The following is a 26,747-nucleotide window of genomic DNA, read 5'->3' on the forward strand; positions in this document are numbered from 1 at the left end:
TTATTTATTTTGGAGGTGGTAGGGAATGGAGACAGTGTCTCCTTATGCAGCCAGAAGGGCCTAGAATTTTTAATTCGTTTGCATCTGCCTCCTGGGTGCTAGGATTACAGGCCTGTGCTGCCTTGCCCAGAGCCCAAAGATAACATAACTTTAAAATGGGCAGGAAATATAAACAGGCATTTCCCCAAAGACATTATACAAATAGTCAATAAGCTCATAAAAAGATACAGATCAAAAGACAAACGGGGGGGCCTGTGAGGGTGATCAGTGGGTGAAGGGGCTTTCTGCCAAGCTTAAGGACTCGAGTTCAATCCCCAGGACCCACAAGTAAGAGGAGAGAATTGACTCCTTCAAATTGTCTTCTGACCTCCACATATATGGCTTGGCATGCAGGCACACACGAACACACACACACACACACTCAAAATGTAAAAAACAGCCTCTTTGGTAAAGGGTCTATCAGTTCCTCAGAAGGTTATAAATGGAAATTCCTAAAACCCAGCAATCCTGCTCATGGGTATATAGCTAAAGGAACTGAAAATATATGTTTACATAAGGGTCTGAAGTCTTAGAGCAGCGTTATTCAAAACAGCCCCAAACCAGAGAAAACTCCAATGCCCATTGATGGCTAAACAAAATGTGGTCTATCTCTACAATGGACTATGATTAGACAGTAAAAAGGTGTGAATCAATGATACTGATTTCAGCATGGGTAAACTTCGCTAACATTATACTGAGTGAAAAAAGTCCCCAAAGTCCATACATGTGTGACACCATTTACATGAGGTGCGCAGACTGGCAAACATACAGGTACAGAAAGCAGACAGTGGTCGCACAGAGCTGGTGACTGCTAATGAATGAAGTGTCTTCTTCGGGGAGGGTCGTTTGGGTGGCTCAGAACTGAACTGTGACAGATGAATATCTCTGTGAAGGATGAATATGTCAAAAACCACTGCACTGTCAAAGCCAAAGGGTGAATTCTACAGAGTGTAAATAATGCTTAAATGCAAACATTTAAAAAAAGATTGTATGTGTGTATGTGTGTGTGTGCACACATGCGTGCACATGCATGCGTGCCTAGGTGAGTTTATAAGTACCACATGTATCCAGGAGCCTGTGGAGATGGAAAGAGGGTGTTGGATCTCCTGGAACCAGAGTTATGGGCTGTCGTGAGTGTTCAGGTAGATGCTGGGAATGGAACCCAGGTCCTTTGGAAGAGCAGTTAGTTCTCTTAACCACCAAGATGTCTCTCCAGTTCCACTAAAACACTTTAAAAAAAGAAAAAGAATGAGAAGCTCCTTATGTACTAACAGAGTCCTAATGTCAAGATACTGGGTAATTGGGAAGAAAGCAACATAGTGTCAGTGGTTATTCTGTTCATTAGTTACATAGAGCAAGAACCTAGGACCATACTGGGCCGAGTCAGGATGGGCAGTTGAGCAGCTGGATGGTCTCCCCCTGGGAGGGGACTCGTAGGACGCCCTTTTTCCTTGTCACTTGTGAGCCATATTGTGACTATTCTCAGACAGCAAAAAGACCTTTAATTTCTTTAATGTTTCTAAAGGGTTTTGTTTGTTTGTTTTTCAAGACAAGGATTTTCTGTGTATTTACAGCTGTCCTGGAACTCTCGCTGTAGACCAGGCTGGCCTCTAATGATCCTTCTGCCTCTGCCTCCCTTAGTGCTGGGATTAAAGGCGTGCACCACCTCTGCCCGGCGGCTCTAAAGATTTATTTTTATGTGTGAATGGGTGCCTGAGGAGGCCAAAAGAGGGTCTTGGATCCCCTGGACCTGGAGTTACAGGCATTTGTGAGCTTCCTGGTGTAGGTGCTGGGAACCAAACTCAGATTCTTTGGAAGAGTAGGACGTGTTCTTCACTGCTGAGCCATCTTTCCAGTCCAAAGACTTTAAAGAAACAAAGTCAGAAACTTCTTGCTTAGTGTCATGGTGCACATTTGTCACTCCAGCACTTGGGAGGTGGAGGCAGGAGGATGATGAGTCTAAGGTCATCCTCAGTTGCATGGGGAGTTCTAGACTAGCCCGGACTACAAGAGATCCTGTAACATGCCAACACCCCAGAGATTTTTGTGAACAAAATAGAATTGAGGTTGGGCAGAATTTTTAGAGGCTGAGGAATTGGGAGGGTTGTTCTGAAGGTGTCCTGTCGGTTGGTCCTGGGGCTGAGACAGCGAAGGGCGGACGCTGGGCTCAATGTCGCTCACCAGATGGGGTCTCTCTGTCTTCAGCTGCATGAGCTCGTTATTCTTTTTAAATGGTTTTTCGAGATAGGGTTTCTCTGTGGCTTTGGAGCCTGTCCTGGAACTAGCTCTTGTAGACCAGGCTGGCCTCGAACTCACAGAGATCCGTCTGCCTCTGCCTCCTGAGTGCTGGGATTAAAGACGTGCGATAGAGTCAAACAATGGTAGAACGAGGACTCAAATTCTCATGGCCAGTGGGTGTACTTTAGTGTGGCCTGTAACAGTGTACAATCAACATATCAGGGGTGGGAGAGGGGCACTGGTGAATGGAGGACTCAGACAGACCTCATCCCAGAAGGGCAGGACCCAGGCAACAACACAGGACCCACTTAGCAGTGAGCAAGACACTGGCTAGTTCCAGGATACTTTTCCTATGTCTACGGGCATTTGCATTCCGTATTTTGAGTTCCTTGGGACCATTGTTGGTTATCTCCTATTCAAAACCAGCTGGGTGCGGTGGAGGTGCCGCAATCATTACTTCAGGCCTCCAGTATTTCCCCTTTTGTTTGCAAAGCAGCCACAGTCATTTCGCACACATTCGTACTGACAGAGGTCACTACTGTCCTCCTTTACAAGAGGGGCAAGCATTAGCCTCAGAAGACAAGCCTTAAGATGTCCCCAGCAGCCCCTACCAACTCCCTGACTCTGCTTCCCATTCTCCAACCATCTCCAGCTTTTACCCCCAGCTCCTCTTCTCACCATAGAACTTGTCAACTGTCACCAGTGGGCATTGTGGTACAGTCATAAGCTTAATTTGTTGGTGGCCTGCCCCCTTTCTTGCTTTTCAAAGTCAGTGCAGGGAGTATTCTTGTTCCCATTTCACAGGTTAAAAAAAAAACTGAGGCTCATTTAGGTGGGAGTCACCAGTGAATGTTAGGATGGAAACCCAACTCTTAATATGCATTAGAGGCTGTAGTATTCATTCCTTTTTTCAGGTTCCGTCATCATCATCATCATCATCATCATCATCATCATCATCATCATCATTGTGTGTGCATGTACCCCAGTGTACAAATGGAGGTCAGAGGACACCTTTCAGGCGTCAATTCTTTCCTTCCTCCACTTTCTTAGGCAGCTTCTGCTACGCTTCATAACCCAGGCTAGGTGTGCCTGAACTTCCAGGAGATTTTGCTGCCTCAGACTCCCTTCTCACAGTAGGACTGTTGGGATTATGCACGCTTATCCCTGTACCCAACTCTTCTTTTGAAACATGGGTTCTGGGGCTTGACCCAGCTCATCACACTGTGAGGTAAGGCACTTCCACCCACTGGCCCCGCAGAGTGTTGTTTCTGCTAGACTAAGGGAGCACAAAGATGGACAAGATAGTCTTGGTACTGGAGCAACTTCGCAACTTTCTATTCCAATTGTTCAATTACAGAGGCACACACTGAAACCTGCCATTTAGAGTGAGGGGGGCAAAACGCTGTATATATAGGGGTCGGGGTGGGAGATGAACACTGTGAACTGTATTGGTGGAGGACACAGTCCAGCCTGGGTCGCACCACACAGAGGTTCCTGTGGTGCCTGTGGGATGAGCAAAGGCTCAAGGCCACCCGATGTGTGACAGGAGGGTTAATCTCGTCAACCTGACTAGATCCAGGGTCACCATGGAAACAAATGTCCGGGCATGCCTTTGAGGAACTGTCTGGATTGTGTTCACTGAAGACTCACCCTCAGTGTGGGCCGTGCCGTTGTATGAGCTGAGGTCCCAGATGGATTAAAACAGAGAAGAGGAGCTGAGCACCAGCGTTTCTCCCTCTCTTCCTGACTGCAGACACAGTGCAGACACAGCTGCCTCCTGCTACCGAGCTCTCCCCCAAAACTTCCTTCCTGCAGTTGGGGGTCTTTCAGTGTTTGGTCATAGTGATGGTAAAATAAGAAGACAGTCGGGGTACAGGGTGTCACAGGCAGCCTGGGAAGCCCAGCAATGGGAGGGGCTTGGTCTGCTTGTGAACTCCCCACTTCTCATGGGGTACAGGGCTGCTGTGAGGAGGTGACTCAGACACTGGCCTAGGGAATCTTCAAATCTTACCTTCCTAGGCATGGTCCTTGCTCCTGGGACAGTGGCCTGTTCAGGGCCAGGTGTGATAGGAGGTGCAAGGGAGGGGAGTGGGGGACAGCGGCAGTGCTGGGGGAGCCCTTGAAACTGCTTTTTCTGCCCCCGTCTGTGTGGCGACCTCCAGCTGATAGGTCCTCCCAGGAGGCTGGGGAAGGGTTGAGTTTCATAACACTCTCTCCCCTTCCCCCAGTGTCCCCAGAGGGCAAGAAAAGAGGAAGCACTCTGTGGACTTCCTCTTGGTCAGGGTATACCAAGCCAGGCTCCTCCCTGAAGGGGCAGAACCAGACCAGCCTGCAGGTTCTACAAAGAGGGTCCTGGGCATGGCCATGTTCCTCACTCCCATTTGGCTAGAATCCCCCCTGGCAGGGCTGTCAGATCTGGGAATGGGAAAACAATCCCATCTCTTTGTTTTATTTCCAGGGGTGGTGAGGGTTGGACACTGGGGGCTCAGTATCCTTGAGAAACCCAGGTCGGCCCATGACCTTCTGGCCCCTGTCTGCACATCTAACATGTTGTGGGTGCCAGGTGAAGCTCCTCTTCTCTGAGCCTATGTCTTAGAGAAGTCAAGTCCTCCCCGACTCGGCATCTTGGTGATGTGTGTGACTTAGTACCAAGGGAGTCCCATGGCACACGTGTACTGGAGCGTGGGAAAGGCTGGGTAGGATGGTTCATTCATACCCGCAGCTCTGTGTGTGTGTGTTCCAGGCCAGGCTGGGCTGCAGGATGAGAAGAGCGTAGAGAAGGTTGATACCCTCTGGATGCATGTGACTAGGGGAAGCCTGGAAGCCACACACCCCGCCCACGTGACTAGGGAAAGGTCTGGAAGCTACCCACCCCACCCATATTACTAGGGAAAGGTCTGGAAGCTACCCACCCTGTCCACGTGACTAGGGAAAAGTCTAGAAGCCACCCACCCTGTCCACGTGACTAGGGAAAAGTCTAGAAGTTACTCACCACGCTCACCGGAAACTGGGTGATACCAAAGAGGAAAAGATGTAGGATCAGAGAGGGGAGTGATTTTTTCTACATTTGGCTTTTCTTTTTCTTTTTAAACTAGAATGCTTCTGTGCCATCAAAATGATAAAAATAAACGAAGGAATCGGTGCACGTTGGCACAAAATGTCCTGCTTCCCACATGATTTACAGTGCAGTGTTTAAACATGTAACCAAATCAAAGGGATTTTGCAGTACTACATCCACTGCCTCTCCTCTGTCTTTACATATTACCTTCTTTAACACATGTGTGCACCAACTCATCATGTGTGTTGTGTGCAAACATCATTTGTGTGGTCATGTTCTGTGCACAAAACCACTGACTGCCCTCTGAGGCCATTCTCCAGTTATTTCGTTTTGGCAGGATCTTTCACTGAGACTGAGGCCAGACTGTCAGTCAGCAAGGTCCCACCATGGTGCTTGGAGTCACAGGCCCATGCGTAGCTTTGCTCAGCTTTTTATGCGGGGGATTCAGACTCAGGTCCTCACGGTTGGGTATCGGGTACTCCCACCTGCTGAGTCGTCTCCCTAGACTCCAATTCAGCTCCTAAATGCTAGGCAAAAGCTCTACCACTGAGCCAAACATCCCTTCCAATTTATCATTTCTTCCTTTTTTGAGACAGGGTCTCACTGTATACCCCAGTTGGCTGGAACTTGGTACACGAACCAGTTTGGCTTCAAGCTCACAGAGGTCCACGTGCCTCTGCTCCCAAGGGCAGGGGGGAATGCATGTACCACTGTACCTGACTTTATTTACTTGTCTTTATTTTGTGTGTCTGAGTTTTTTTGGCTGTATTTGTGCAAGGTGAGGAAAAGGTGTTGGACCCCAATGAACTAGAGTTACAGGTAATTGTGAGTAGGTCACACGGGTGCTGGGAACTGAGCCTAATTAAATGTTTTCCTTATAAGGGTTGCCCATGGCTTGCTTAAAGTTTCAGAGGTGTAGTCCGTGGCAGCCCACAGGCAGACGTGGTGCTGGAGGAGCTGTGAGCCCTATATCTTGCAGGCAACAGGAAGTCAACTGAGACACTGGGTGGTATCCTAAGCATAGGAAACCTCAAAGCCTGACCCCACAGTGGCACATTTCCTCCGACAAGGCCACACTCACTCCAACTAAGTCACTTCCTAACAGTGTCACTTCCTGTGAGGTTATGGGGGCCAATTCCATCCACACTACCACAATCCAGGTCCTCTGGAAGAGCAGCCAGGGCTCTTTACCTGCTGAGCCATCTCTCTAACCCCATAGTAATTATTTCAATATAATCAAGTACATAACAGTAAATGTTCATCTGCTGAGTTTTTTTTTTTTAAATCCATAGAAACAGTGGTGGCGCACGCCTTTAATCCCAGCACTTAGAAGGCAGAGGCAGGGGGATCTCAACAAGTTTGAGGCCAGCCTGGTCTACCAAGTGAGTTCCAGGACAGTCAGGAAGGACTATTACACAGAGAAACCCTGTCTTGAAACTGCCCCCCCAAAGCCATATACAGCTTTGTAAATTAAACCCATCAAGCTATATATTTTCACGACTCCAGAAAGTTCCGTATTGTCCTATAGTGTGTTCATGTTGCCCGTATCCTGAATCACCACCACTCACCACAAGCCAGTGGCGCAGTGAGAAGAGAGGGTTTAAAAACATCTGTGCCAGCACTGATGAGTCTGGGAACAGATGCACATGTGGTTTGCTCCCCCGAGGCGTGGAGCATGTCTGTTCCCACGGTATCCCTCACGGAATCAGCCCTAAGTAAGCACTCCATCAGGACATCTTGACTGTGTTAGTTACACATCACTGGGTAACAAACTGCCCCAAATTTAGTGCCCTTAACATAGGCATGTTTACTGTTACCCAGGGTCTCTGGGTCACAAATCTGGGGGCTCTCTGTCTCTTGTTAAGCTGATCCACCGTCATCTAAAGTTTTAACTGTTCTAAGATGCCTCAGTCACATGGCCGTTAGCAGCCGACCCCAGTCCCTCACCAGGTAGACCTCTGCCCGTGTTCTTGGGTGGTGGCAGGCTTCCCTAGAGTGAGGGAGCCATGAGCCAAGAGGAATGTCTCAGTGACTGCACATGGCATCTCTATTCAGCTGCAGGAGGGGTCTACACGGAGCGTGACTATCGGGAGGTGAGATTAACTGGAGAACACGGTTGCTGTAAACACATCTTCAAATGCCCCAAGAAGTCTGCCGTGTGAAGGGTGATGCCAAGCTCCTGGAGGGGGGAGTGAGTCAGAAGGAACCCTCCTTTATAGGATGTGTGAAATTTAAACACACATGTCTGGGATCTATTAATTTCATTCCTGGCAGGGCTCAAACTAATCATCACATGGGTCCACAGGACCGACTACAGAGATGAGAGGTTGAAAGAAAACTGAGGGCCACCATCAGGGGAATGGAGAAATAGAGAGAATGATTAACTTGGAATATTTGGCAGCTGTTGAATGCAATAAGCTAGATTTTCCCATAAGAATATGTTTGGATCTTAAAAACACTACAGAGTGGGCTAGGCATGGCGCCGTACACCTGTTATTCAAGCACTCAAGTGACTGAGGCAGGGGGATCTTGAGTTGGCTGCAGCCTTGGTGACACAATACGATCCCACCAAAAAACAAGAACAAAACAAAATATCACACACTGACCATCCAACCCAAGTTACAAACTTTATGAATAGAAGCCGAGGAATTAGAGCCCATACCAATGTCACTTATGCTGTGTTCATGTGCACACAGCATTGCACTGTGTGTGTGTGTGTGTGTGTGTGTGTGTGTATCCACTTGCATGCAGGTGGAGATCATAGATCAGTGCTGAGTGTCTTCTTCAGTCTCTCTCTCTGCCTTACCTGGTAAGAAAGGGTCTCTCTTTTTTAACCAAAAATTATTATTATTAGTGTCTGTGCATGTGTATGTGCAGGTTGGTGGTGAGGACGCCATTGTGCGCATGTGTGGAGGTCAGAAGATAGCTCTGTGGGGCTGGTTTCCTTCTTCTACCTTTATATGGGTTCTGGGCCTGGAATTCAAGTAGCCATGTTTATGTAGCAAGTGCTTTATAAGTTGAGCCATCTTCCTGGGCTGAGGGTCTCTCACCCACACATACTGATTAGTGGCTACTCTCCGCACCCGCAACCCCAGCTAGAGTTAAAGACACAGGGGGCCAGGCTGGCTTTTTACGTGGGTGCTAGAGATCTGAACTCAGGCCATCATACTTTCGCGGCAGGGGCTTTGCTCACGGTGCAATCTTCCTGGCACAGCATTGTGCATTTTATGGACAGGGATGAGTTTTGACTGTAGGGATGGGGCTTGTGGTGTGGAGAAGAATGTGGACAGGAAGGGATGGAGTAGAATATCAAGAGAGCCTTGCATGAACCAGTGATGAGGGGATGGTCACCGGCCACAAACCCGGAGGGAATCCGGAGCACAGTCCCAGGGATCACATGATTTGAATTTGGCCGTGGAAGGCTTTGCGAGGTTTTGCAGACACATTTTTATCTCTTCTTGAAGTATCTGGCCGCTTCTCAAGGCTCCCCGTCCTCACTCAGGCTGTGCCAAGGGCTGGCCTTGTCTTAACCTCCATAGCTCACAGCAGAGCCTACCTGCACAGTTCTTTGTCTTTCCCAACTCCAGGGCAAGTGTCTGCAGAGTCCTGAGTGTGTGTTTGGGACTTGAGCACAGGGCCAGGCTATGAGACCACTGTGAAGGCCAGTCTTGTTTTGTCTTCAAGCTAGAAACTCCTTCAGTCTTTGTGATAGCTCATTCCGTCCACTACTCCCAGGAAGGATAGGGAAACTGAGTCAGAAAACATTCCAAGTGGAAGGAAACAGCATTTATTGGGCCTCTGCATGCTAGGCTAAGGTCTTGACCTAAACGTTGAGGTCTTGACCTCCATTCATCCCCATGACCACCTGTGAGGAGAGTGAAATGGAAATTATTGTATAGATATGGAAACGGGTAGCGATATCTGAGAACAGGGGCATTCCCTCATATCCATTCCTTAAAAAGAAAAGCAAAATAAAAAAAACCCAGACTACAACAACAAAAAGCTTCTCAGTTTCTCGGCTTGTAAAATCGAAGAGATGTCTCTCTGGGCTCTGGAAATGGTCCTGGTTTGAGGTTGTCCAGGGCATGCAGACAGCTGGGGCTTGAATTGGAAATCTTTTCTGTCGGCCAGTAGGTGGAGCGATTCTTCATCCTACAGAGAACTCTAGGGTCTGGCTCTCCCTAGAGTAAAGCCACCTGCAGGACTCTCTCAGTATTGCAGAAATTTAAACCCGGGAACTCCATCTGCGGGAACAGAAGCCTAGAAGGCACAGATGGGAATCCAGGATATCTAGGCACTCGCAGGAGGGTGTCCCACAAGCAAGGGTGCAAGAGCTGAGGCGGGCAACAGAGCTACAGGTAGTTGTCTTCAGCCTGGTCGCCCCCGCTTGGGGAGGCATCCTCGTAGACATCGTCGTCGTCGGGGGCCAGAGCCTCAATGTCGTGCGTAATGTCCGCCAGCAGCTGGTGGAAGGTCTGTGCTTCAGGCCGCTGGGCCGCCCCGTCGTAGCTGCGCACGGCAGAGGCTGATGTGGAGCTCATGCTGCGCTTGATGCGGCCGAAGCTGTCGGTGAGGATGCCACCCTCGCGGATGCCCACACTCTCTAGGAAGCTCTCGAAGTAGCCAATGTCCTGGTCCGGAATAAAGGGCCGCATCCCTACAGGATACATGGTAAGGCGATTCCTTCATTCAGCTAGCCTGTGGAGTGTCCCTCTCTGGAAGACTGAGTTCAAATCCTGTCTCTGCCGGTGTGGCTTTACCTAAGATTATTTTTTTAACCTCATGAAACAGCAAATGACCCAAGACTCCCCACATATTGGCTAGCTTAGTATAATCCTAGAGTTACATCCCCACTTCTTCACCACACAGCCTTTATTAAATAACTAACTCAAGACTCACTTTCCTCACCTGTAAAAACAGGTATTTTTACCTGTTTTGATACAAATGTAACAACAGTTATTCCCATAAACATTGGTTTTGCTCCTGGCCTATTCTAGCGCTTTGATTTTCTTCCTTTACTTTGCTACTCTGAGCCTCAGTTTCCTCACATGAAAATGGGCACAAAGTAAGTGTAATCACTTCCCAGAAGTGGGGACAGTCTGTGAGATCATGCTTGCCTCATGATAACTGCCAAACACATCTTGTCTGCTGCCAGAATTGTTCCTATGGTGCTTATAAACCCCCTCCACTAGCTGTATGACTCTAGACAACTTCCTTTGCCTCTCTGAGGCTGAGCCCACACAGGCTGTCTGTGTGTGTTTGTGTGTGCGCACACGCACGTGCACATGTGGTCACAACCTGACCCAGCTTTGCTACCCTAGGCTAGCCTTGTTCATGTCAGGTTTCTCTGAAATTCCTTGTCAATACTCTTGCTCTCCTTCTCTGTCCCAGGGTCTCAAGGTCTTGGCCTTAGGAGCTGGAAGAACAAAGCCCTCCCAAGTGGTGCCAGGCTAGGGTTGTTTGGAGCCAAGAGGTGCTGGGGCTTACCAATGAGAAGGAACTTCCGTCGGTCCCCGTAGAGTTTCTGCAGGCCTGCACAGAAGTCCTGGATAGGCAGCCCCAGGCGATAGTCTCGGAGCAGAATTGCAAACTGCTGGATCTCAGGGGGACCCAGCTTACTCCGCAGCTGTGGGAGTAAGGGGCACCCTTGGAGACTAGTCCCAGAGCACAACAATACTCAACTCCTGCTGAAAATGCTGGAGTTCTCTCTGGCAGCCTGCCTGGTCCAGTCTGCCCCCACTGGCAAAAGATCTGGTCCTTTGCATCTAGGAATAGGATGTGTATCCAGCTTCCTGAGCCCCAATCCTTTAGTGACCATCTCTGTGGTCTGACTCTTGCTTTCCTCCTCTACACTTAGGGTGAGGAGGGAGCCCCCCCACTTGGGGTTGTCAAAAAGATCAAAAAATGCACAAAAAAATGTGCTTGGAGTGCTCTGTGCTGGCTAATGCCAGTCAAGGCTTTTCTAAGCCTGCCTCTCCTAACCACACCTCCCTCCCTGGCCTCTGCACACTCACGGATGATTTCTGCAATGCACCATGCTTGTGCGGAGCACTGCCGCCCCACTCACCGTGACCATGTAATCCTGCAGCTGCTCGAAGGCCCAGCTGCTGTGGTCAGTACTGCTGCAGTGGGAGCCGTGGAAAGACGGTGTGGATGCGCCACTGTAACATGCTTCAAATGTGTCCTGGGAGCCATTGCTGCAGAGACAGGAGGAATAGACCCTCACCAACCTCTGTTCCTTTCCCTAGGGCAGGTTAAAGTTGGTTGGGCCTATATACCAGGGCTCAAGATCCCTTCCTAGACCTCATCTTGCCCTCCAAGCCCTTCATGAGGCCCAGAATCGTTGAAGCTCTCTCCTGCTCTCAGAACTCTGGTCACACTGCCTTCCTTAACCCATCTGGGGCCTTTGCTCATGTTGTTCCCTGAGCCTAGAATCCTCTCTCCTCCCCATTTTCTCACAGTTCATGTTACAGTCACAGAGCCCCTAAGAGTGTGTTCTGAATCCTTGCTGTTCCTGTGTGGCTACGTTCATTCTCTGCGTGAATGCCCTGTCCCTTTTATTCCCAGCTCAACTATCACCAGTTCTGAGAAGCCCTCCTGGTTCCTCAGTAAGGCCTGTTCTGAATCTCCCATAACCCAGGAAGCTGCTCTTCAATGCAGGTTGCCTCCTGTGCTAAATTGTGTGGCTCTTGCTTTCTTTTTTTGGAGTCCTTTCTGTAAACCAGGCTGCCTGGATCATCGTGGAGGGTTTTGTTTTGTTTTTGGCAGGGTTGCACATGACCTCGACTGGCCATAAACTCTCTGTGCAGCTGAGATTAGCCTTGGACCTTTGATCCTCCTGCTTCCACCTCCCAAGTGCCGGGGTTGCAGGCATGAGCTTCCGAGCCAGGTTTATGCTGTGATGGGGTTGGAACCAGGGCTTCTGATGTGCTAGGCAAACAGTTTCTCAACTCAGGTGCACCTCCGACCCCTCGTAGGAAGTTCTCTTTATCAACTGCTTTTAAAATAGGATGTTCACGCTGGGCTCCTGCCTCGCTTGGTTTTTAACTTGTTTCAGAATCACTTTCTATTATTATCTACAGGACAACATAGCTTTCTGGCCAAGAGTGTGTACTCTTTTTGCTTTTTTTGTTGTTTGCTTGTTTGTTTGTTTGTTTTTGATGATCTCATGCTGCCCAGGTTAGCCTCAAATTCATTATGTAATTGAAGTGGGTTTCGAACTTATGATCCTCTGGCTTCCACCTCCTAAGTGCTAGGACCAGAGACCTGCAAGGTTACTTGTGCTCACAGCCAGGTCTATGCAGTTTGCGGTCTGTTTGACCCTTGCAATGCTAAACTCTGTTTCCCTAAACCTCAGCTTTTCCATCTGTAAAATGGGATGATGAAAATTGGTGTCACTGTGAAAATGAAAGGAACTAATATTTGCAAAGCACTTCAGGTCATATGTCCTTTGTAATAGATAACCAGCCAGATAGCTGCCAACAAAAGCCAATGACATGCTTTTCAGCATACTGACAGCTCAGCAAGCATGTCATTGTGTGATTTTGCTCTCCTCGGCCAATTCATGTTGGTTATGGACTAGCCTATGCACACACAGGCATAGGAAGATAAATGTAGTGCCAATAATAACAACAGTGGGGACAGGGCATATTACTTGCCAACACCAGAGTCCTTAATAACAGGACTTATTACTATAGGTCTGATCGGGACTTTACTAGATTTAAACTTAAAATCCCATATCTTGGGAAACGCCTTAATCCTGAGCAAACTGGGATGGGCAATATTCTTAACAGAATTCTTTAAAAAAATTTTTTTGAGTCAGGTTTCATGTATCCCAGGTTGGTCTGGAACTCACTATGTAGCCAGGGTGACCTTGAACTTCTGATTCTCTTGCTTCCACCTTCCCAGTGCAGAGGTTACAGGTGTGCATCATTTGATATAGTGTTAGGGGTTGAACCAGGGCTTTGTGCATAGCTAGGGAAGGAGTACTCTACCAACCAAGCTAAGAGCTATAACCCTGGTACCCAGAATGCTGTTTTAGCCTCCATTTTCCAGTCTTGCTTGCAGCTAGTTCTGACCAAGCAGCCAAGTTCCAATTACTAAAGTGTAAGCTAGATGGGACGTGTGTATGTGTGTGTGTGTGTGTGTGTGTGTGTGTTGCTAGGAATGGAGCCCAAGATTTTTGCTATGCTAAGCATGCATGGTGATGCTGAAGAACTTCCTGGCCTCCCTCCTCCCTATAGAGGCTCTTGGTGCGCTGTTGCATGGCTACAGCTACAGCTTAGACCATGAGGTCACTCTGAGGATGGTGAAGAGGAAGCTGTAACCGGAAGACAGGCTGGGGCCCAGAGGACCAGGAAGCTCTGAACTCTCGTTACAGTTTATGTCATTGCGAGCCTACCCTCCTCAGGGTTTTCTATTTTACAGAGCCAATGCTAAAGTAAACCAATGTTGTTTCCAGCATTAGCTGTAACTTTGGACTCTGCAGGTCACTAAACCTGAAGACCTCTGTGGAACCCAGATCCGAGTTCCGGCATCTCTAGGTCTCTCGGGGTCTATCTGGAGCTCTGCTAACCTCCCCCCCTTCACACAAATCAGGGTTTGGTCCCCCCCCCCCCCCCCGTGCACACTAGAGGAGTGGCCCTGTTTGGGTAGGGGCATCCCCGACAAAGGTGATACCTACAAGGAGCTGCAGCAGCTCAAGTCGGCGTCGTAGGCAAAAGTCCCGTCTGTGCGACAGCTCTCACCTGGAACCACAGACAGAAGACGTGTCAGAAGTGACGTGCAGAGACCAATAGCTTAGGTTCCCTGAAGCCCCAACCTTAGTGGCACCCAGGGATCTGGTCCAGTCCCAACATAGAGTCAACCATGGGCAACTGACCTCACTGATCCTCTTAGCATCTGCCTATTTGCTGGGATACAGGGAGGCAGATGAGAGCCAATGAGGAAGTGTTGGCAAGTGTCTGTTTAGGTGAGTCAGGATGATTCTGCAAGGGGGGACAGGCTTGGGAGCCTGGAAGGAAAGTAGTATTATTTGTGGAGACTGTGCCTCCTCCTCAGTCTGCTCCCCATCTGCCCACACATGGCTTTTGCATCTCAGCTCACTCGGGGTCACTTGGTCACCCTGACTTCTCAGAGGCCAGTTCCTCATTACAGGTTCTCACAACACTGTTTGTGGTTAGACATTTATCTCTGTGACTATCCCATGCAAGGTACAGGAAGGCAGGGCCATGCCTCAGTTTGCCCACCATCACAACCTCTTGCAGATCACAACGGGGCCTGAGACAGTCGTGCTTGGTAAATGTCTGTTGAATGAAAGCACCTGTCGACTACCAGCTAAGTGCTCTCATTCCTCCACATGGGATCTGCTGAGATAGCACAGCTTCCCAGCAGGCACAGCAGCAGGTAGGAGGGTCTTCAGAAGGTGCAAACAGAGACCACCCTAAAGCAGGCTGTGGAGAGGAGAATTCACTCACTCAGTGGCCTCGAGGATAGCCCACAGAGAGGCTGTTGCAGATAGAAGCTTTGGAACTAGACAGATTGGGATTAGATTCTGACTCTGACTTACCAACTGTGTGACCTGTGAAAATTTATTGACTACTCTGACAGTCAATTTTTTTTTATTGTAAAACTGGATCCATAGGGCCTCAGAAAGGCTCCTCGCCCCTTTTCCTTTTGAGACAGGGTCTCACTATGTTGTCCTAGCTAGCCTGGAACTTGCTATGTAGACCAGGCAGGCCTTGAATGTATCGATGTCTGCCCGCCTCTGCCTCCCAAGTGCTGAGATTAAAGATATGTACCACCACCGTACCTAGATCCTTCTCCTTTTTGAGATAAGGTTTCTTCACTGTGGCTCAAGTTGACCTTAAACTCTGCTCCTTATTTTACCAAGAGCTGAGGACTATTGGCATATGCCATTATGTCTAGCTCTGAGAAGTTTTCTATTTTTTAATTACACAAAATTATATATTTTTGTGTACATATTATTGGACTTGAGTTTGTATATGCCATGGTGCCCATGTAGAGATCAGAGGACAACATTTGGGACTCAGTTTCTCCTTCCAGCCTGTAGTCCTGAGGATTGAACTCAGGTTGTCAGGCTTGGCCGCAGGCACCTTTCCCCATTGAGTGATGGCTCAATCTCACCAACCCAGGCTCTGAGTGGTTTTCATTTATCCAAAGACTACCTGTCTATCTCTGTGGTGTATTCAGTCCTGTGCTAGGTGAATGAGGCAAGTAGGTTGCTATGAAGATTCAAGAAGACTTGGCACCTTGCTATTGTGCTTGGCACATCATTGGCACTCAATGAATGCCCCTGTTAGTCTCACTTTTGTTCCAGTCCTTGACTGCATACATGGACTAATTCAGACATGACAATCTAGGAGCCTCATGGAGTGAGACGGCTCAGTTACTCAGCAGACAACACATGAGCTGCAGTGAGATGGCTCAATTAGCCCACAACGCACGAGCTGAATTTCTGCAAAGCAGGCACACCCAAAACAAGTGAGAAGTTTCAGGTGCCCAAGTTCAAACTCATCCCAAACTTGACAACAACCTGATCAACTCTTAAGAGGTCATCATGAAGATGGACATTCTTAAGTGGACCCTTAGAACAAGGGGACAGCTCAGAACCCCTAACAGCCTTTATCAGCCCTGACTCAGGATATCCAGCCTTCCCGGTGCTTTGTGTGAGTTTGGATACTCACTGCAGCTGGAGAGCCATGGCCGCTTAGGCGTGGGTCTGTAGTGGTAGCCGGCCCGGTCTACACACTCGATGCTTTGGTCCCCATAGATGATCTGGAAGACTTGACAGATGAGTGCACAGGACTCCTCAGCAGCATCCTGGTCCAGGGAAGGAAGAGAGCTCAGCTCTTACCCACCAACAGGGCAGCCCTGCTTCCCCAGAGGCAGTGTGAGCCAGCGCTGAGACACTCCACCTCAGACTCCCTTAAGTAAACTCAAGACATTTCCCCTCAAAATTATATGGCTCCTCTCTTGTTCTTATTACCCTTCTATGTCACTCAGAGGCGACTCTGACTCCTCTACCATTAAGGTACATTTCAGATTTCCAGGGGATTCATGGCCTATCATGAAATTTATCTAACATAGGGTTTGTTTAATTTACTGTACAGGGGCAGTACAGTCCCGGGTGGAGATGGGACACTTCAAAGAATCAAAATCTTAGGTTCAGTGCTGTTAACTATTACTAGACACAATATACAGCTATGGGCTGCCTGGTACCCAATGCAATAATGGAAGCAATGCAATAATAGTCTCATGATTGAAAAAAGATCATGCTTATGAATATACTGCTTCTAAAAAAGCCTAAGACAAAAACTAAAATGTAATTCAGGATGGGTATCTAAGGTCATGGCAGGTACTGTTATTAATACCAAGGCCGAAACTTACCATGACCCTAGAGTAAACAGGTTAGATAGGAATCCCGTTTTATAGTTAATGCTGGCATCAGGAGTTTTAGCTCTGATTTGTGTGCTTGGGACTGCTGTGTCTCAGACAGGAGGCCAGAAGCTCAGGCCCCTGGGAAGCAACTCATTTACTTATTCATTCCACCACGAGTCAAGACCAAAGCCTTAAAGCCCACACAGTAGAAGGGATAGCTAAAGCACATTGTTGCCTGTCTGGGACCCAATTCAAAGGCCCTTGGTTCTACTGACCGTTTCTTCTCCTTATTTCATTTTAAACAGCACAAACTAAGTTTTCCTGTTGAAACAGGGTCTCTTCCTCCCTTCCCTATCACACAGGCAACTCACCTCCTATCAGAGCCCAGCACGGCCCATCTGATCCTAGCTTTACTGTATATGTGTTTGCGTGTCTGTCCTTTTTCATGTCCTCATCACCCTAGTCAAGTCTCCAGGATGAAGCAGTGTGGGAGGCGGCAGTAGAGTACAGAATAAGAAAGGGCTGAGCCAAAGGGGTGGAGCAAGACATCATTAGTCCAGCAAGAGAAGCTGGGTATGGGCAGTGTAGCACATAGGATTTGCATATATTTAAAAACAAGGCCAGTGGGATTTATTGACAGAGTAGATTGAGTGTGTATGAGTGTGTGTGTGTGTGTGTGTGTAAGACAGAGACAGAGGCAGAGACAGAAAGAAAGACAGATAGACCAAGGCCCCCTGCAAGGTTTCAGCCCGAGCCACCAAGGATGGAGCTACCATTTAATGAAACATGGAGACAAAGGTGCTTTCAAGTTTGGGAGGAGACTGGGAGCTCAGTGTGGGTCAAATTCATGCTGCAATGACAAGCAGACCCTGGAAAAGACAGGCTGAGTGGAGATTTGGTTCGAGATGAATTTCAGGGTGTTCTTTGGGTTTTAGAAGGCAGCGGCGTCTAAATCACCTAGAAACAAGTATGGATAAGGGGAGCAGATTGAGGATAGCGTCTGGACAACCTCCACTTTAAGAGGCTGAAGAGAAAAGGCGGTACCAGCTTCCAAGAAGTAGCACGGGGTAGGAGCTGGGGAAACTAGAGAAGGAGAAGCCAGATGCCAAGTGAGAAGGTATCTCAGCATGGGGACCTGAGCCACTGTGCTGCTCCAGGGACTGGCCACCTCTGCCTGCAGGCAGGCATACTCGTTGTCCAGAGAGGGCCCAGGGCCCTGGGACAGAGGAAATGTTTGCAAGGCTCAGAGCTCAAAAGCGCCTGCTAGACTGGGTACTCCTTAAGAGAGAACACCCAATGGCTTGCTCACCTCCACACACACAATGTCTAGCCCAGTGCGGACCACACAGCTGTACTCAATAAACACTATGAAGTCAGCCAAGCAGTGGTGGTAAAGGACTCAGGAGGCAGAGGTAGGCCAGTTTCTGTGAGTTCAAGGCCAGCCTGGTATACAGAGCGAGTTCCAGGACAGTCAGGGCTACTTAGAGAAGCCCTGTCTTGAAAACACCCCCCCCCACACACACACCTATATTCAAATGTGTGAAAGCAAGGGTGAATGGGGACAGAGAGGTCAGGCAGGGCAGACAAGAATGATGGCAGGGCCTTGGGTGGCTACCTTAGTTACCAAGAGTAAGGCTTTGAACTTTCTGCGTTCGAATCTTGAAGTCATCTGCTTTCCGCAGGACCTAAACTTTGAGCCTGCATCCTTCACTAAGAAATGGGAACAGGTGTATTTGCCCTAGGGTCTGCTGTGGGGATAAAGTGTTAGTGGTGTCCCATGCCTGTCTTGAGTGGGTGCTTCACTTGTGGGTGTTGTGATTAGTGCGAGTTTGATTGTCAGGGTATGGTAGTACCAACACTGCCTCGCGCTCACCCTGTTAGCCACAGCGAGGATGACCAGGTTGCAGTAGGCGTCTGGGCTAGGGTTTTGGGGATCCAGCGGGTTGGGACCGGGGTGGCGTCGCTCCCAGCTGCCGCCTACGCCGCCACCCGCCTGCCGCCGCTCCCAGCTGCCGCCCGGCTTGCCCGCGCCGCCGCCCGCGTGCCGCCGCTCCCAGCTGCCGCTGAACGTCTGTCGCCGCTCCCAGCTGCCTGATGCCCGAGCTCCGGCGCGCTGCCGCTCCAGGCTGCCGCCACCGCCCGCCGCACGGGCCTCGGCGCCGGCGCCCCCGCCCCACGCCATGCGCCAATCCAGGCTGCAGATGGTGTGGCGCCGCTCCGCTGTGCCCACCCGCCGCTTTTCGGGCGCGGCGCCCGGGGGGCCCGGATCGCGCCCCGAACCTCCGGGGCTGGCGTCCACGCCAGCAGGCACCGGGTCCACGCCCAGACCTAGGGGAGGCCGGAGATGGGAGGTCAGCAGCAGGAGACTGCGGCCTTCGGAGGCCACCTGGAGGGCCGCCGCACAGTTTTGGGGTCCCTGCACGAAGGCTCCGCCCGGCACCAGTGCCCGGGAGCTGACTTCGTGACTTTTTGGATCCACCCTGGGCCTATAGACTCCGCCTCCAGCCTTGGCTCGGTCCCAGACCTCCAGGGTGGCGGTAGCATAGTCATCTCCAACACCCTCTACCCTCCCGCCCCTCCCCCCGTTCCCCCTACACACCCTAGTGCTCTTCCTCTTAGACCTACTTTCTGAGTTGAAGGTGGTGGACCAAGCAGTCCCTTTTCCGTACTCTTCATTTGAATGGTGACCCTGGTCTGAGCATTCCCGCCTTCCTAGGCGACTTTTCCCTGCTATCTTCAGTCCCTCCCCCAAACTGCCGACTGAAATAGCCTACAAGTCCAGAATCCTCCCCTAGCCCGAGGGTGCCCCCCACTGTCAGAACCGAGGAGTTATGTTTTTTATGACCCCCCTTTAAATTGAACTCTACTAAGGTAGCCCTGTGTTGAACTCAGGACTTCAACTTCGCCCTACCCAACCTCCTTAATCTGGTCAGGCTGCCCAACCATCATCTTCAATCCCTGACTCTGATCTTGCCTATGGTTTCTTTTGTCGTCCCTTAGTCTCAGAATAGTGTTGCTCAGGTTTTCTGCCATCCCTCTCCCAGCCTCGGACCCATCCTTGGTGCCCTTCACTCAATGGTCCCAGCACTGCAGCTTGGCCTCCCACTCCCCTCCCCGGCACCTCACCAGTCTTAAGCACTAGCAGGTGCAGCGCGTCGTCCTGCAAGTAGGAGGCAGCGGCGATCTCGTGCGTGGGGATGCGCAGGATGAGCTCCTCGTTGTCCCGCCAGGTGAGCAGCAGGCAGCGGGCCGACAGGCTCAGGATGCTGTCCTGCTCTGGCGTGGTCTTTAGAGGCAACTCCTTCAGCTGCTGCGGGGTGGGTCAGATCACCTGAGCCCCCAGGGACTAGGGTAAGGGAAGGGGACCCTGCCCTCCTCCCTCCTCCGCAGAGCCTCACCCTGGCGGTGTCTAGCAGCTGCAGGAGCTCATCTCTGCTGGAGGGGTTCAGTGAGGAAGTCACCCAGGTGAGGTGGCCCAGGAACTGGATGGGAAATGGGAGGTCACCGTGAAGCCTTGGGAGATTCTAGCCTCCTTGTTAATACAGGACAGGCTGAAATCTCAATGATAGCCAGTGTGATGGCTAATTTTGGTTGTCATCTTGACTACATATGGAATCAACGCAAACCCAAGCAGCAGCGCACTTCTGTGAAGGGTTTCCTTGATTATATCATTTGAAGTCAGAGACCATCTTAAATGTGGGCCACACTGGTGGCAGCTCTCTCTCTCTCTCTCTCTCTCTCTCTCTCTCTCTCTCTCTCTCTCTCTCTCTCTCTCTCCCTCCCTCCCTCCTTCCCTCCATCCTGTTCCTCTAAAAAACCTGGGCTAATACATCCAGTCCTATTCATTCACCTTTGTTTTAAAGATTAAAAGACTCAACAAAGTATAGTTAACTAAAAGTCTGGTCCAGTATTATAGCTAGAAAGGGTTAGGTTGGCCAGATTGTAGTGGAACATGCTTGTAATCCAGCACTTGGGAGGCAGAAGCAGGAAGTTTAAGTGTCCAAGGTCATCTTTGGGTATGCAGCAAGTTCAAGATCTCCCTGGGTGAAATCAGATTCTGTGGGGTAGGGAGAAGGCTTGATTGATTACGTGTGCCAGAGCCCACTTCTAACAGCTAGCTCATGTTCACTAACACATGGCCATCTCACTCTCCGAGGTTCTGCAGGAAACAAAAGTCACTAATGTAGTGTTCCCTGCCCCGCCCCACTGCCATGCTGGTGATCAGGTTTAGAGCTTCTTTACCTGCTAGGCTAGACTGCCATTTTTTGTGTTTATGTGTGTGCATATTCCTGTGAGTGAGTGCAGGCATATGCCACAGCACCTGTGTGGACATCAGAGGATAAGCTCTTGTTTTCCACACTGTCGGAGGCGGTGTGTGTGTGTGTGTGTCTCTCTGTGTGTGTGTGTTTTATACTTCACATGCCAGAAGAGATGGCTCCTCAGCTTCCAGGGATTCTCCGCCTCCCCCTACCATCTCGACTGTGTGTTTTTTTAAGGGTCATAGGTGAATGTTTTGTGTGCATCTGACTTTACAAGAGTTTGGGGATTGGTATTTTGGTCCTCAAATTTGCCAGCAAGCACTTTACCCATTGAACTATTCCCCTCTCCACATCTGCCCCAGGCTGTACTATTAAATCTTGAAGGAACCCTGGGAATTGTCTTGCCCAGTGGCTCTCTGTACACCATGCATTATTAATCCTTCTAGCAACCTCATTGCAGATTAAATGGAAAGGAGCATTGAATTAATATATCATTTCTTTTTTTTAAAAAATGATGTTCTCTTGCCAGGTGGTGGTATTGTAGCACTCAGGAGGCAGAGACAGGTGGATCTCTGTGAGTTCGAGGCCAGCTTGGTCTTCAGAGTAAGTTCCAGAACAGCCAAGGCTTCACAGAAAGACCCTGTCTCAATCAAACAAACAATAAAATAAAAAGCTTTATTGTGGGAGTTGCCAACCAATGACTGCTCTAACTTGAGGCCCACACCACAAAAGGGAGCCCATGCCCAATACTGCCTGGATGACCAGGAACCTGAAACTAGATAGTTCAGAGACCTGGGGTAGAACAAAACAGGACAAAAAAAAAAAAAAAAAAAAAAAAAAAAAAAAAAAAAAAAAAAAAAAAAAAAAAAGATTGTAGGAGCCAGAGGGGTCAAGATCACTATGAGAACACGACCCACAGAATCAGCTACCTAAGGCTCATAGAGCCCACAGAGACTGAAGCAACAATCATGGAGCCTCCAAGGGTAAAACCCCAGGCCTTCTGCATGCATGCTGTGGTTGGTTAGAATGGGATTTTTGTGCGACTCCTAACAGTGGGAGTGGGTGAGGGCATCTCTGGCTCTTTTGCTTGCTTTGGGGACTGTTTACTCGTTCTGTGTTGCCTCGTCCAGCCTTGATATGAGGGTTTGTCTTCCTATGTAGTCTAACTGCATCTTGCTATACTTTGTTTGGTATCCCTGGGAGGCCTATTCTTTTCTGAAGGGAAACAGAGGGGCAGTGGATTTGGGGGAGAGGAGAGGTGGTGGTGGGGAACTGGGAGGATTGGAGGAAGGGGAGGTTCCGAATAGGATGTATTGTACAAGAGAAAAATAAATAAAAAGAAAAAAAAAACGATGCTCTCAGGCAATATGTGAGTTCCCCATCCATTCTTAGTTATAGCAACATTGTCATTTAAATGTTATTATTCAGTATAAGAATTAACATTTTACTACTTTAATTGCAGTCTTCTGGGATAATCTCACCACTCACATTTTTTCTTTTTATTCTGCAAATTTTCAGTTCCTGGTTTTAAAACACATTCATTTTCTGGCTTTTCTCTATTTATAGGGTTGCCAGATAAAATACTAGATGTCAGTTAAACAACAATTTTGTTTTTAGGATTTTTTTTTTTGTACCTTTGGTTCCAGTTAACATTTGGAGCATATTTATGTTAAAACAAATAATCACTGCTCGTCTGCAATTAAAATTTGATCAGGTAGCCTGTTTGTTAAATGCCTGAACCCTACCTCACACCAATCTTTGGCTGTGAGAACCTGTTTCCCTCCCCAGTGCTCCTCGTGGTGGTTCTAAAATACAACGAAGCTGGGCGGTGGTGGCGTACGCCTTTAATCCCAGCACTCGGGAGTCAGAGGCAGGCGGATCTCTGTGAGTTCGAGACCAGCCTGGTCTACAAGAGCTAGTTCCAGGACAGGCTCCAAAACCACAGAGAAACCCTGTCTCAAACAATAAAATAAAATAAAATACAACGAAAGCTTTTGAATAGTAAGGAAGTCCTCTACTGTGATTTCTCCTCCTACTCCACCTCCAGCCCTGCCTCCTGCACTGGACATGCAGCCTGGGGTCTCCAAAATACCAGGCAAATGCCCTACCACCGAGCTACATGCCCAGCTTCTCCCTTGCCTTTAACTTGGACACTGATTAGTGGAGACTTCAGACAAAAATCTCATGAGTAGGCTGAGCTTTGGAGAACACAGCACAGTTTCCCATGCAGCTCTCTGTGGGGGCAGGAATGCTGGGGGATCCATGGGTAGGTGACACCATGCAGCTTGTGGCTGTAAGGTAGGGGGTTGCTCCCCAAGAGCCACAGCTTCCTTCATATGCAACAGGGTGTGTCAGGGATTGGTGTGCCTCCAAGGTCCCCCCCACCTTCTCATGCTCACCTTGACCTCTTTCTCCAGGTAGTCACACAGCAGAATGTGAGGGTCGATGAGGTAGTCAGGAGGATAAAGAGGCATAGAATGCAGGGGCCTGCGACTGACATTGCTCCTGAAGGCAGCCTGGCGCGCAGCCTTTGGGAACACCAGCCTTCGGATGGGGGACACAAAGCCCTGGGGGAGACAGGAGAGTCCCAGTGACAACAGCGCTGGCTTTACTGAGCACACATGAGCTCAGTTCTGCTTCTACAACCTAAACTAATCTCTCTAAACCTGCAGGAGGAGCAGCCCTGCGGCTCCTCTTTCCCAGCTGGAGCAGCGAAGCCCCATAATGAGAGCTAGAATACCAGCTGGTGACAGTCCAGGTAGGCATCCCAGTTCCCAAACCTTCCAGGGAGGGTGATGTTCCTGCCAGCCATATTCAAAGAGCCGCCAAGGCCGGTGGCGCTACCCTGAGCATGTCTAGGCGTTTGTTAAGCTATCGCATGTTCGTGAGTTGGAAATCAGCAGTCAGTAAGCGGAAGTATAATCCAAGGGCACCAGTATAAAAAGGCCCAGGATGGATCAAGGCTACAGGTGCAGATTCCAGGGCACAGCCCAACCTAGCAGTGCCCAAAGCTCAGAGAATTTGTAAACTTTGCTCCAGAGTTGCCGTTCTAGATGGGTATCCCTGGACCAGCAGCAGTAAAACCTGGAAATCTGAGAAGTGCTGCTTCCTGGTCCCATCCTAGACGTACTGAATCTGAAGCCCCAGGGGCTCCCCTCCCTGGTAGCATCCTAGAACTGCCTTGGCAGTTCCTACAGTTCTGGGCGCTAGGACTACATATTCTCCAGCCAAGCAAATCACAAATTCTGGTAGCATGTGCCACATGTTGCTTAGCTTCTCCACAAGACAAGTACAAACAAGAGAAGCCGCCACCTAGGAATGTGCATTCAAGACTGCATGTTCATTCAACAGATATTCATTCATGCCTGTGCTAGACTACATGTTCATTCAACAGATATCCATTCATGCCTGTGCTGGGTGCCGGGTGCTGGGATTTGGGAAACACTAGATCCCAATTTTGTTTCCAGGGTTGTGATGCGTGGCCTAAACTAGTACATGCCAGACTTGACTGTGCTTGAGAATTCTGATTCAGTGTGTGTGTGTGTGTGTGTGTGTGTGTGTGTGTGTGTGTACAGGTCACGCTCACACCTGTGAAGGTCATAGGACCACCTCAGGTGTGTTACTGGGAGCTGTCCAACAAGCAGGTCAGGCAGGCTGGCTACTGAGCTGCAGTGATCTGCTGTCTCTGTCCCCTACACTGGGATTGCAAGCATATGCCACTACTCTGGCTTTCTTTTTTTTTTTTTTTTAATATGGGTTTGGATCTCCATGACTGTGCAGCAAGCACTTTGCCAACTGAGCCATCTCTCCAGCTCCCATGTTGCCCTTTGACCCAGGTGTTGTCTGGAGACGAGACCCCATGGTCTCTGAGTAATTCTGACATACCACCATTCAAGTCTCTGAGGGACTGTCATGGAGTCTGCAGTAGTATTTGGAAACTCTGAGAAATGAGAGCCAGAAATCTGAGAGAAGCTCTCCAGGCAGAGGAGAAACTGAATAAGACCCCGGAGACTTCAGAAGCGGAGGGAGAGGAATCAGAGGGCACCGAGAGCCACGCATCTATCATAGCTGGATTATAAGAGACAAGCCATGAGAGCCTTCAGAGCTAGTTAGAACTAGGATGCTGTCCTGTACCCAAGAGTGGTGTGTGTGCATGCGTGCGTGTGTGTATGTGTGTGTGTGTGTGTGTGTCTGTCTGTCTGTCTTTGCCCCAAGTGGTCCAGTCCCACCTTCCACCCCCATCTTACTATCCAGTACTCCTTGTCCCCATCTTTCAGCTGTTCAGTTTTTTTAATTCCTACCATGGATGGAGCATGCTGTTCCTTAGCCCCACACACTCTTCCCAACTTGTTTTCCTTGTACCCATCAGCTCATACGCCCAACTCAGCAATCTAAGACTAGATACCCTAACGCTGCATCTTCCAGCACTGAGCACAGCAGCTTCGCGGAACATTTTCATTAATTCCGTTTGTCGCCTTGAAAAAAGTAATCGTTGTTTTGTTTCCTTCATTAGACTGTGAGCTCCCAGAAGCGGAGGCCTTATTTGACATTGCTTATCACTGACATCCCTAGCACGAGGCACAGTTCACAGCACAGAACAGGTGTTCAATAACCATCTATCAAAAGAATAGGCCTTACTGGGTGAGTTCTAGCACTCAGGAGCCTGACACGGGAGAGTTGCTGTGAGTTTGAGGCCGGCCTGGGCTACATAGTGAGTTCGAGGTCATCCTGGGTTACATGGCTAGACCCTTTCTCGTAAATTAATACATAGACCCAAGAGAAGACGTGTGTATGTTGGCCCCAGTGACTCACATGGGCCATATGTGTCCATACTGGGGATTTTTATCTGGGATAAAATACACAAATACCTCTGAACTGTGTCCCCTATCCTCTTTGCACTTAGAATTCTTCTTATCAGTTTGCAGTTTTGGGTATCAAACCTGGGGTCTTATGCATGCTAGGCAAGTGTTTGACCATGGAGAGACACCCCCAGCCCACTTTCACAATTTTGAGACAGGTTCAGACTGACTTTAAACTTGCAATCCTCCTGCCTCAGTCTCCTGATAGCTGGGATTACAGGCCTGTGCCATCATACTGACCTCATGGGAGTACCTTATAAAACATTCTGAGCCAGGTTTCTTGGGTGAAGAGGGCTCTGGGCAGATGTGGATGGAGTGGAGTTGGGATTATAAGATATAGCAAAACAAACGACTCAAATTCAGGAAAAGAGGAAGATGGGGAGGGGACTTGATGATTTGGGCTGAGAAGAGATTCCTGCACCAAGGTGGGAGACAACCAGGGAGCAGGTGGGAGGCCCCAGCCTGGCTGGGCAATCTGCCAGCCCATAATCACCTTGGCTGGGCCTTTCTATCTGGGAGAGCCGGGAATGTGTTTGCTGGGTGTCTGTCACTCTCTTTGAGAAGCAGTAGGAAGCTACCCCCAGGATGTCGGAAAGCAGGTTTTCCAGAAAGACCCTGTCTGTCTCTCGGGATAATACGGCAGAGGCTACTAAGAGTAAAGTTTAGAACAGGGTCCAGATGTCTGGCTGCCAGGGACAGAAAGTCAGATCCTTCCAAAGGAGACAGAAGGTCCCTCTGGTGCCTTTGCCACCTCCGTGCCAGCTCCTCTCTCGACCCCAGCTTCAGGAAAATTTCTCAACCCTGTCCCTCGCAAACTCCCACCTACCTTCTTCCCCTTCTTGGCTTCATATTCCATGGTGAAACGGTTCCTCTGGTCCCTGCCACCCTCCTGGC

At 49.3% G+C, this 26,747-nt stretch overlaps 1 protein-coding gene across 2 annotated transcripts; it reads right to left on the reverse strand.

Moving 5' to 3' along the window:
- Positions 1-7,981: 7,981 nt before the first annotated feature.
- Positions 7,982-26,747, reverse strand: Ccm2l (CCM2 like scaffold protein). 2 transcript variants are annotated; one of them, XM_050151306.1, is made up of 10 exons: positions 26,680-26,747; positions 23,394-23,561; positions 20,134-20,217; positions 19,862-20,042; positions 18,609-19,063; positions 16,042-16,177; positions 14,019-14,082; positions 11,403-11,532; positions 10,823-10,961; positions 7,982-9,992 (listed from the first exon to the last, which is right to left on the reverse strand). In XM_050151306.1, the coding sequence occupies exons 1-10, from the start codon at positions 26,707-26,709 to the stop codon at positions 9,688-9,690; spliced, it is 1,692 nt and encodes a 563-aa protein (XP_050007263.1). In that variant the 5' UTR covers positions 26,710-26,747; the 3' UTR covers positions 7,982-9,687. The 2 variants fall into 2 exon arrangements, with proteins under 2 accessions (XP_050007263.1, XP_050007262.1); XM_050151305.1 differs by having other exon boundaries at positions 19,862-20,045.

This window comes from Alexandromys fortis, unplaced genomic scaffold, assembly GCF_014885135.2.
Source record: "Alexandromys fortis isolate MF-2015 unplaced genomic scaffold, M_Fortis_MF-2015_v1.1 scaffold_27, whole genome shotgun sequence".
NCBI classification, from domain to species: Eukaryota; Metazoa; Chordata; class Mammalia; order Rodentia; family Cricetidae; genus Alexandromys; species Alexandromys fortis.